The sequence below is a fragment of the Oenanthe melanoleuca genome, chromosome Z (assembly GCF_029582105.1).
Source record: "Oenanthe melanoleuca isolate GR-GAL-2019-014 chromosome Z, OMel1.0, whole genome shotgun sequence".
In the NCBI taxonomy this organism is placed as follows: domain Eukaryota; kingdom Metazoa; phylum Chordata; class Aves; order Passeriformes; family Muscicapidae; genus Oenanthe; species Oenanthe melanoleuca.
In genome coordinates this window covers 55670421-55682677 of record NC_079362.1, presented here as the reverse complement: position 1 = coordinate 55682677, position 12257 = coordinate 55670421, and the positions used below count along the sequence as shown (strand labels likewise).

At 39.5% G+C, this 12257-nt stretch overlaps 1 protein-coding gene across 1 annotated transcript in view; it reads right to left on the bottom strand.

Annotated features, from left to right (window-relative positions):
• Nucleotides 1-5503: 5503 nt before the first annotated feature.
• The window catches only part of LOC130265393 (oncostatin-M-specific receptor subunit beta-like), a 37490-nt gene continuing 30736 nt past the window's right edge, over nt 5504-12257 (bottom strand). The window contains exon 15 of the mRNA XM_056514460.1: nt 5504-10958. Coding sequence (XP_056370435.1) covers nt 10482-10958 — 477 coding nt within the window. The 3' untranslated portion in view covers nt 5504-10481. The remainder of the gene's footprint in view (nt 10959-12257) is intronic.

Genomic DNA, 12257 nt, shown 5'->3' with positions numbered 1-12257 from the left:
AAAATCTCATCTCCCTTTCATGTGGTTCTTGATATCCTTAATGAGGCTGCCCGTTGACTGGCTTTCTTAGAAGTTGTTGCTCTGTTCTTTCCTTAGTGCAGATTTAGAACTTCAGCTGCACTGATGAGTGATGGGCCACTTAGAACTTGCTACTCTGAAAAGCAGTCATTTATATGATAAGGATCAAAGGAATGACTGATTTGGCCCAGAAAGATCGGGAGAGAAATTTAACATTCACAGATTATGTAGCCTATCAGTGGGTCCTTTCTGGTATTTTCCCACCTGATAGCTGTGTCTAATTTGTTACATACAAATTGCACACAGTCTGGTTTCGGGTATCTCTGAGGAACCTAAGCACCACAGCAGCAAAAATGCTAGTTTCCTAAGTATTCTAAGTTTAATTAGCAGGTAGCCAAACTTGTGCTATGTTGGTAGAGGATAGTTTTGCATTAATGAAGCAACTATGGAAATACACATGAAGAAATGCTAAATACTATTACATTATTGTTCTTTTCATAAATAAACCACGTTCCAAAGTTCTGATGGTGTCATAAACTCACTTCCACTAAATTTAGATGAGGTATAACACATGACTATACAATTCTCTCTTCTCTGTTTTTTTCTTTTTTCTTTTATTTTGTAGGCTTTATCTGCCCCAGATTCAAGTGCTTTGAAGCTAAGTCTCTTGTAGTGAGTGTTACAGGAAAGTTGATAAGGGGTTAGGTAACTGAATATATCACCACTGTTCAGTTACAGAAGGGTCTTCTGAATCTTGTCTCTGAGGAGGGGATTTTCTTCTGCACAGGAAACTACTACAGTTTCAGCAGAGATAGTGGCTCACTTTCAAACAGTAAATTAGTAAATGTGACTGTGTAGAAGACTGTCAAAATAGGAATCAGGAGTTCAAGCAGAGCTTCTGACACTTAACAGTACCTATCAGTTTATTGCCATGGATGTTCTCATACTAAAATTTACTTCTCAAAGCCTAAGCTTTCTCAATTGCTTTGTATACTTCGTGAGGGTCTGAATAGCAATAATTAGGGAGCAAAAGTTTGAGATGTACTGCTTCTCAACAGACTAACTTGCTCACTAATGATCTGATCCTGTGATTTTTGAGGTCGGTCATGTCTGTAATGAGACTCATGGCTGGCTTAGCTCCCACTGATTTAGTCACCACAGGTGGTTTAGTCCCCACATCTGTAGTCTCAAGAAGTGCGTTTCACCATGCTGTTCCTCTCTGTGAAAGCAGGGAAAAACAGATCTGGAAAACACATCGCAGTGGTTCAAAATCACATATTACAGAGGAGAGGGGCCAGTCTCTACATAAAATGGTGATGGGTATTCATAGTAATTGTAAATGCAAATATTTTAATTGATCTGTCCGAAATTCATTTGTATCAGTGAGATCATTTCATTCACTAAGATCCTCAGATTTGTGATATATTTGTTTTGTTATCTTTGGTTCCAAAGAGAATGGTTAGGTGACAGCTATATATTATGGTATGAGCCTGGGGGAACTGGAGGACACTTTTTAGGGGTATTTCTCAGCTAATGTGGGACACACGGTAAGGCACTGTAATACTCTGTTCTTCACTTTCCTAATTTTACATCAGAATTTGGTGTGCTCTGTTCAACCAAAGTGTGTCATTGCTGAATTAATTAACTGGAAGTATACTTCAGAATCTTGTGATGGAAGAAGCAGTTAGACCTGAGTCCTTGCATTGCACTGAATGCATTACAAATTGGTATTTGTGGTGCTTTTAGAGCTAGATGAAAAATGGTAGCCAAGTATTGCGTAAGTTAATTCATTCTAGTAAATCAGATTCCATTTGATCATTTTCACCTTGGGAAATCTCTAGTAGTAAGAACTGCAATATTTCATTAGGTGATAATAAAACACAAATCCTTCTACTTTTTAAAATAACTTTCTTCTGTCAGATCTGTAACTATTCCAACAGCAGCTTATAACTGCAGGTGGAGAGAGTAGTATATCCCTTTTGAAGTCGTGATGTTTCAAGGCTTTTGTCATCTTCTGCCTATAAGATTAGCAAGGTTTGCCTTTATGCTCTTTATCAAGAGAGACAACTAGAGACCATAAAGGTAAGAATTACTATTTTAGAAGCTGTGTAAGCTTTCCAGATCGTAGTTTTCAAGAGCTACATAAAAGCAGTCAAGCCTCATTTCCCATTTGTCTCCTGTTACAGAGGCAAGACGTAACTATCCAAGCCTGCTGGTACACTGTTGATTCATCTTCTGTCATGTGGACAGACCTTTGAGATACAAAATGCCTAATATTAGTGATCAAATATCTCTGGATATGATAATTATTTATACCATGTGAACTTGCTGCTGCTTGGTGCTTATCTACTTGGAAGCTGTGACAATGTTTGGGTGGAGGAGGAGTTTTGGGTTTGGGGGCAGGATGGGTACTGTTTATTGTTCAATTTCCACATTCCCTTTTGTATTATGAAGATGTGATCTTGTATACCATGCACTACGAATTGAGGCATCTGAGAGACAGATTGGAAGACCAGATCCGTAAATCACAAAGAAATAATGACTTTAGTGGCTGCAGTGTTAGAGGAATGAAAGTAATGTGCAATGAGGCCCTGCTGTTAGATAAGTGCTTAGGCAGGGTTCTGATTTAGTGCTTATACAGAAACTTAGCTTTACTACTTTGAATTTATAACCTTTAACACAAGCTTTTCCAGAAAGCTCATGGTATTTTCGCTTTTGGATCACTGTGCTGCTGTTAAAAAGACACCTTTTCCAGCACAATCAAGCTGGAAATCTTCCTTTTTAGATATGATTCTGTGTATCACTAAGAATTTCCAGATCACAGTCTTGGGTTCGTTGTAGTGGTACATTAGTTTGAAAGTGTTACCCTTATTGTTGAGAACACAGGCTAGTTGTGTGACCCAAGAGAGAAACCTCCAAGAAAGCTTCAAGCCCCTGAAGGATTGTTGGGGGCATTACAGTAGAGAAGCAAAAATATTTAAGCCAGAATCATTCCTGGAATTTCATTATGTATAAGTATGACATCTGATGAAGGAAAAGCATCTTCTGGAAGTTGGGCTCTGCTGCACTGCAGTATAAAACTCAGTGCTGGAGCACCCCCTCCTGAGCTATCACAGAAAGATTTCAGGTAGTGTTTGAAATACTACACATTTAGACACTAAGTGTGCTACAGGCTTTGTTACAAGCCTACTGCAAAGCATCACTATTTTTAGTACGCTGCTGCTGCTAATTTTGTACTCTAATGCAGTAGTAATCTGCCAAAATGCACTGGAACGTGATGTGATTACTTACACATCAACTTACAGATTAATAGTGCCATGTTCAGGTGGTTGTTGTAATAGGTTGTTTTTGGTTTTGATGTTCTGCCCAGTCCATTACCTGGTGCCTTAGACCAACACTCGGGGACTAAGGCTGATGTGTGTTGGAAGTTTGCCTTTAACATTTAAGTAATAGATTAAATGTATTTGTTCAAACTATTTCTTTTGGAGGGGGAAGGTAAATTGGAATGCCTAACATTAGGAAAGTGCTTTTATTTAACTAAGGAGAAAACGAAGTAAATTAGAGCTCTGTAGTCCTTGCTGCAGTGCAGTTTGTGACTGCGATGAGAGTTTTGCCAGCAAGGAAAAGGAATGGGAACTGTAAGTTTGAATTCTGTAACATGGCATTAGGCAGAGTATCATGATACCAGTGTGCAAAACTGGGCCACCTGGACAGCACAGCTGGTTGCATTTCCAAGGTATATTGAGCTGCTGGAAGGACAGAACGCACGTATAGGGGTGTAAGGAGAAATAACCAGTGTGTCTTTCACCACTTACTCTCTGCATCCATCCTTTCTGCTCCTTGAAGCTTTCAAATAATCAACCAGTTTTATAAAAAAATTACCAAACTAAAGAAGCCACTCAAAAGCCAAACAACAAACAAACAAACCTAAAACATAACTGTCCTTAGCAGTTGAAAAAATACATTCTTTTATGCTTGTGACTGGATCTCCATTGTTACTTCTCTGTGTCCTTGGATCAGCATACCTTTTCATCAGGTCTGGAGAGTAGAAAATTTGTCACATACACTATTAAAACAAAACAGACTGACTTTTTTCGGTGAAATATTTGGTGGATTGAGGAGATTAAAAAGTTCACTGCAACCCTGCAGCTGCAAATAGACAAATATGGAAACAGAGGAGAAAACCTGATGCTTAAAATATGTCAGAGTAGGAAACATTCTTAGAGAAAATGGCTTCAGAGCAATTGTATAATGGATTTATGACTACACAGACAACCCTTTTTGGAACTGCAGACTCCTCAAGCATTCCAATGAAGATACAGCCTATATACGGTGAATTCAAGTATACCACCTCTACCAAGTATATTACCTTTGCTTTTCGTACTTGTTTTTGTGAAATCCAGAGGATCTTCTGACAGTTGCATGAACATTGAAACAAAGTGAATAGAATCACATGCTATGGGACTGTTTTAACTGGTTTTGGAGCTAGGGATTTTCTCAACATCCACAAGATCTCTTAGCTACTAGTGGAAATATTTTTATTTCTAATTTCATTATTAGTGGAAATATTTCTTTTTCGTAGTGGGGGCTGTAATAGAAATGTTAATTTTCATTGAGCCCCAGTGCATTTAATGAAAATTTTATTTTAACTTTTTCATAAATGCTTTACAGCACTGGAAGATTATTCATGACCCAGCATAACTAGTTAGAATTTCAATGTGACTAAATACTATTTCTTTTTAAACTATGAGGTTCTGACCCATGTTGTGTTGAAAAAATACAATATAGTCTTTGCCTAGATACGTAGCTCATCTGTGTATGTTATGTGGATATGGGCAATTGCAGCTTCTTTATCACAGCTGTGATAATTAAAAGTTGCAGAAATACACGTAGGTTCCTTTCCAAAAGTGAGTAAGTAGCACTTAAAAGTAACACACAGAAGTCACAGTGGCCAAGTTCATTTCAAGACTGTGTAACCCCTTAAACCACCAGATAACTGAACATGCAACCACAGCTGTAGCAGAAGGGCATTATTGTGTCTTGTGGATCCTAATTCTGGTGATGCCCAGTAGCCACACACATTAAATGAATTCCAAAATGGTTGTTTAATTACAACTCAGAAGAAGCCAATGGTTGCTGATTGCTGAGTACATTAGCTTGAACCACTACCAGCAAAGTTTAACGACAGCAATTGCAGAATCACAGAATCAAGTTGGTTGAAAAAGACCTTGGAGATCAAATCCATCCTATGACCTCACACAACCTTATGCAATATACCATGGCACTGAATGCCACATCTAACCTTTCTTGAACACCTTGAGGGACAGTGGCTCCACCACCTCAGCAGCCCATTCCAGTGCCCAGACACTCATTCTGTGAAGAATTTTTTTCTAGTGTCTAGCCTAAACTTAAACAGCTTAAGGCTGTGTCCTCTTATTCTGTCAGTGGTTGTCTGGGAGAAGAGACCAACCCCCACCTGGCCACAGCCTCCTTCCAGGCAGGTGTAGGGAGTGATAAGGGTTCCCCTCAGCCTCCTTTTCTCCAGATAAACAATCCCAGCTCCCTCAGCTGCTCCTCACAGCACTGGTGCTCCAGACCCTTCAGCAGCCTTGCTGCCCTCCTCTGGATGCATTCCAGCACCTCAGCATTCTCCCTAAACTGAGGGGTGCAGCACTGGACACGGGATTCAAGGTGTGGCCTCAGCAGTGCCCAGGACAGGGGGACAATCCCTGCCCTGCTCCTGCTGCCCACACCATTGCTGATCCAGGCCAGGATGCCATTGGCCTTCTTGGCCCCCTGGGCACACCCTGGCTCATGTTCAGCCACTGTCACCAGCACCCCCAGGTCCCTTTCTGCCTGGCTGCTGCCCAGCCACTCTGCCCAGCCTGTAGCACTGCAGGGGATTGCTGTGGCCAAAGTGCAGGGCCTGGCACTTGGTCTTGTTAAACCTCACACTGTTGGACTTGGCCCATCTATCCAGCCTGTCCAGGCACCTCTGCAGGGTCCTCCTGCCCCAAACTACTGTTTGGGAAAGCCAGAGAATATCTGTAAGGGCTTTATTGTTCTGTTGCCCACTTCTGTGATAGCAACCTATGAAAAGCTGGCTACAGCCTGTAATTGTTCAGGTGAAATTGCTTGTCTACTACCCTCCAGCTTGCCTAGGCTCCAGTGTCTCCAGTAAGGACCTGATCCCATCTAATCTGTTTCCCTGTCAGTGCTGGCTGTAGCTTTGCCTGTCATTCTTCAGGACTTTTCTTTGTCCTTCCTGTGTCTACCACTTCAACAAATCCAGGTTACTTCCTTTGTGTGTTCATTCCTGTAAAGTAATAAGCCCATCAGTTTGCCTGGGGAAGCCTTTGTGGATAGAAGTTAGAGCGCAGGTCTTACAAGAGATGGCTGAGGGATCTGGGGATATTTAGCCTGGAGGGAAGGAGGCTCAGGGAAGGGATCTTACCACTCTAGACCTGGCTGAGAGAGTGTTGCAGTGAGATGAGGGTTGGTATAGTCTCACAGGTAACAAGTGTCAGGATGGGAGGATATGGCCCCGAGTTGCACCAGGGGAGGTTGAGATTGAATATTTGGCAACATTTCTACACAGGAAGAGTTGCCAAGCCTTGGAACACACTACCCAGGGAACTGGTTAAATGACCATCCCAGGAGGTGTTTAAGGACATGGTTTAGTGATGGGCTTGGCAGTATTAGCTTTGCAATTGGGCTCAATCCAAAAGGTCTTTCCCAACCTCAGTGATCCTGCGATTTTATGAGGCATTGAAGGGGTCTAATAGGAATGACCATTTCTAGCACAGCAGATTGTTTTCACTTTTATCATCAAACTGGTGCTTCTGCTGTAGATTGAACTAGTTATGAGGATAAGATTATTCCCATCCCAGCTCCACTGGCATGGAATGATTTGTCTTAGCAGTCTTCTATAAACAGTGCTCAAAAGTGAGTGATGTAAGCTGTCAAAAGTTTTATTATATAGGTCACAGCCTATTACCCAGGTTCATATAAATTCCATTGACATTGTACCAGAGCATATTTAACATCATCCAGGTAGCAGACATCCAGTGCCATTGAGAGAGAGAAACATGCAAACCAAGAGCCTGTGACACAGAATCAAGAGCATCTTCTGTAACTAGAGGTCTTTTATGAAGTGCTTCATTATCTGACAATTTTTGTGGCAATAATTGTGGTTCACTTGGGTTTACAGGATTCCTCTATGTTCTCTGCTTTCCAGACACCTCTGCACCTCTGGTCGAGTGCAGATACTGTGCTATAAAAGTGGCTTTTAAGGATTGTCACCTCAAAAGCTTAGATTCTGGGGGAATTTATAGATATTTCATAGATACTATTATTCATTTGTTAACTAATACAGAATAAACCTCTACAATATTGTGGTTGCTGCAATCTCCTGTTCCTGGGTGAGTACTTGTTTGTTTTGTCTCTGACACTGTGTTGAGAGCTAACAACTGCATTGTAATCTGACTTGAAGCACTAAACAAAAAATATAACAAAAATAATAAAAAAATTTAAAATCTTAATGTCTATGCAAGAAAAAACATATACTCTGGATACCAAAAAATACATGTGTACTAACCTAGCTTTGTGCTATATTAGAGACTGAGCATTAGTTTTTTTTCTCTGTAAATATAGAATGCTGAAGTACTGTAACCTTGCAGTGTAATATTCCATGCCATAAATCACTATGTTGATGTGCCTCCAGGTCTACAGTTGTCTAAGCTTTTACCATGTCTAAATTTTCACTAATGCTGACAGTGATCATCCAGAGCTATGCTGATTGTGAAAAAAGTGCAAAAATTTAATTATAAACTACTTTGTCTTTTGTGGTTCCAAGCCTTCACATCTGCAATTGCATTCAGCATAACATATATTGAAGCTAAGGACACTACACAAACCACTTGAACAGTACTATAGCAGATGGAATGAAATATTTTACATGTTTATTTGTATAGGAAGGCTTCTGCCTTCTGTCACTATACACCAGTATATGCTCACCTTTTTTTTAATTGTCTGAAGAGGTCAGGGAGTACAGCTAGATGATTGCTGTAGGATCCTTCTAACTGAACTAAAAATTTCCACTTAAAAGCCAACCAAATAAACAAACCACAGAAATCTATTTTTCCCTAACCTGAAGACCTGAGCATGGCATGTCTACTAATCCTGTGTCTACAAGTCAGTACATTATTCCAATTAAACCTCCTTTTTGGCTGGATGAAACTATTTAGCAAATGTACTCTTCTATTTCTTCCCACATAAAGGGTTCTTTACTTGCTCTCAAAGGATACATCATGATGGGATGAGTTCTTAATTTATATCTAATCTCCACACAGGATTTACTGTTTTCAGCCATTGTGCAAATATGGCTAAAATGAGATCAATTAAGAATTACATATATTGTGAGCTTTATAACTGAAAGCAGAATACATCTATACCTTCTATTTAGTATCCATAGATGCTTCTAGTACAATTCTCATGTTCTGCTATATGAATTTTCTTTAGCAAGATGTCAGAAAATGGCTAGTACAGCAGAGTTGATAATCACTAGGTTAAAAGCCCAAGCAGTCTGTTGAGTTTCATGTATCAAGGTTGTTTCATACACTGAAAATGCTTGCAAGACTTTGTTTTCATTATACTTACTTTATACATACTTTATCCATAACAGAGTAATACGTATTGGTTTGGTAGATGCAGAGTAAGAAAGGAAGAATTCAGTGTTTACAGGGATGAGAAAAGCTATTGAAGGTACAAACTGCAACAGGAAAATAAGTTTCTTTGACCAGAAAAGAAAGAAATACCGTAAGTAAGGAGCATGGATAATTCTTATATATTTTGCAAATGGACAAATTATGATTACTTGATAAAGATTATATATCAGGACTTCATTATCTGTAACAGCAATTCAACATCACTGCTAGATATTACAAGTAAAAATAGCTCCACTAATAGCAAGATCATTTGAATTATCTTAAATTCAAATCAGGTGAAGTCACCAGATTAAAGTTAAAAAAAAAAAAAAAAGATACTTAAAAGACTGTCCAAACTTGTGTGATCTCTAGGGATGTCTTACCCCTTGTTTCAATTACAAGACATAACAACTATGAGTGCACATTGCTTTGTGGAAGAACAATGAATTTCAGGAGCTAAGGTAAAAAAGCAGTGCATAACCCACAGTGAAATACAGGTTTGTTGTGGCAGTGTTAACAGATTTAGAGAGATATAGTTAAAGAGAGAGTGAATATAAATAAGCAAATAAATAAACTAGGTTTTATTATGGATTCTCATTAAATCAGTAAAGTGAGGATATGGAATTCCTCTGTGCTTTTGCAAGCATGGCTATTCTACAATTCATACTGCCTTGTATGAGTGGAAATATTTGTGTGGATGCCAATCATCCTCCACTTTTAATGAGGTAATTTTTTAAAGTGTCTCTCTATGGATTCTCTGGTGCTTATGATACAATTGATCAATTTATTTCTCTACAAAGCAATTTTAATAAAATGTTTCTTAAACTTGAGACAGCAGCAATAAACTGGGTCTTCTACAATAAGTGCAGACCATTAATGCCTGCAGAGTTCATGACTGAGAAACTCTTGTTAGGCAGAAAGTGGTTCAGACTCCTTGCATTGTGGAGATAGCTAGAGTCCCATAGAAAGCATATTGAGGAAGACCCTTTTATCCCCTGTGTTCCAGTGGCTCCTCTTCCATGCAATTATTGTCATTGCAGTGTGAAAACATATCTGCAGTTACACCTCACCACAAACTATGGATGGGTTTTTCTGAATGTGTAGGTAATTGTAGGAGGAAATAGCCTTAAATTAATATAAGTAACAACTCCAATACTGTTAATGAAACATAAACCACAATTACACAGCACTATTTATCTACAATGACTATTTGTAAAACACTAATGGTGTTTTACAAATTTCAATAAGCAAACTTTTGATTCCTAATTTGGAAGATTTGCACTAATTTCTTTGACCAGCTTTGACTGGAGAGTTTCTTAAGAGTGGTAGATACTTTTGCTGGATTTTTTTTTTTATGAAGAACTTATGAGATCTGAAAATGAGATCTGAAGCTGTTCATAGTGAGTAGAGAATTTTTCTGATATCTACAATGACATTGTGCTTAGAGTGGAAGCTTTGAATGGCTCCTGAGTGCCCGGGAACAAAATACCAAGCAAGAGGTACTTTACACAAAGATTTTTCTTATAAGTCCCTGAAAGTTTTTCCTGTGTGAAGATGGTGGGACTTTCCACTGAACGATGGTGATGAAATAGCTAATCTAATCATATAATCAATCTATTTCACCAAGGAAACTTAGTGTAGTGGAGATAACTATTGTCAACAACTTGCTGTTCTGTATGGTCCTAGAGGCCCCACTGATGTATAAAAATATTTGGAGCTTGATTTTATGATAAGGAAAATAATGAAGATGCTTCAGGTTTAATTGGCTTGTCCCATGAAATTTGGTCCAGATGGCAAAAGTACCACCTGGCTTTGTTTGAGGTAGTCCTGGGAAGCAAACAAAACCTTGTGCACAGTTTGTTCTGGCTTACTGCTTAGCTCCATTTCCAGATGAGAATGAGCAGTTCTTTCAGGCGTGCTCACTGCCAGGCTCATCAGGGCTTTCTGACTAAACTCCAAGCTGGCATAGTCACTTGAGAGTGGTACTTCAGTGGAAATGCTGTCTTCTTCACTTGTAACTGCTTCTACAGGGATTTCTTCATGCCTTGGGCTCATGTCTGTGTTATTACTAGGTTTTTCTGTCTGGCAAGTGTCATGCTTGCTGTCTTCTCCACCATCTGTGAAGAGGTCTAGCGTCAGAGGAGCTTTTGACTCACACTCTATGACGAAAAGGCTGGTGGTGTCATTGTCTGACAGGGTCTGAAGCAGTGACCTTGAAACAGGCTTCCAATTATTCTGTAACACAAAGCAAAGAAAAAGAATAATATGCTAATTAATCAATTTAATCTCATCTTTGATTTTAGAAATATGAATGAAAATATTTCCCTAATCTGAAGGACCATCTTCTCCAGTCCCATAGCATTTAATCAAAGTTTTTCTTGCTTTTATGTTTACTTGGGATCAAAAGTAGTGATGATAAAATGTAAGCCTCAAGATGTGCTGTTCTGAGAACACAGCTTTCAAAAAGTTTAGCAAATATATTACTATAAAAAGACAGCAACTTGAACAGCAGCCAGACAAGATTAAGCTGTCAGCTGCTACGAACAGTTTGTTATTAAACTTCATGCCATGTTGTGATCTGAGTATACTTGGGGTAAAATTTTTTGCAAATTCTGGATGGTTGAATGGAGAACAGCTGGTAACACCAAACTTCCTTATTTTCCACCTATTCTATGTTTGCTATTATGTTTTTTAAATTATGGGCAGGCTGGTATAGCTTCCTTCCTTCCTTCCTTCCTTCCTTCCTTCCTTCCTTCCTTCCTTCCTTCCTTCCTTCCTTCCTTCCTTCCTTCCTTCCTTCCTTCCTTCCTTCCTTCCTTCCTTCCTTCCTTCCTTCCTTCCTTCCTTCCTTCCTTCCTTCCTTCCTTCCTTCCTTCCTTCCTTCCTTCCTTCCTTCCTTCCTTCCTTCCTTCCTTCCTTCCTTCCTTCCTTCCTTCCTTCCTTCCTTCCTTCCTTCCTCCCTCCCTCCCTCCCTCCCTCCCTCCCTCCCTCCCTCCCTCCCCCCCTGCCCCCTCATCCCCACTTGCTCTAAATTTGTTTGCACTGGGTTTTTTGCAAGAAATAAATGTGTGCATTGTTTTTTATTTTCTTTCTTCTTACAATTTGTGATCTGACTGGAAATGTTGTTCTTTGAAGTCTCAGCAATACCAAATAAAATATCTCTATTTTTCTCTTGTAATGGGATAAGTAGACATCACTGCATGGTTAACTTCTGCTTTGATTTGAATAAAGATTTGTATGATATTCACCTTCATTATCATATTTTTTTATGAAGAGCCCAAATTCCAAAGCTACCAAATCTAAAATAGGTTTTATGTCTACTTGGGCTTTAGTTAAGCCTGTGTCACCATTTCCTACAGAATTCTCCTGGATACACCAGCTTCTCCTGGCTTGGACAGGTGCACTGTTCACTGGGCAAAATCTGCCAGGATGGCTGGGCCCCAGAGAGTGGTGGTGAGTGGAGCTACATCCAGCTGAGGCCACAGGTGCTGTTCCCCAGGGCTCAGAACTGGGGCCAGGTCTGTTTAGTATCTC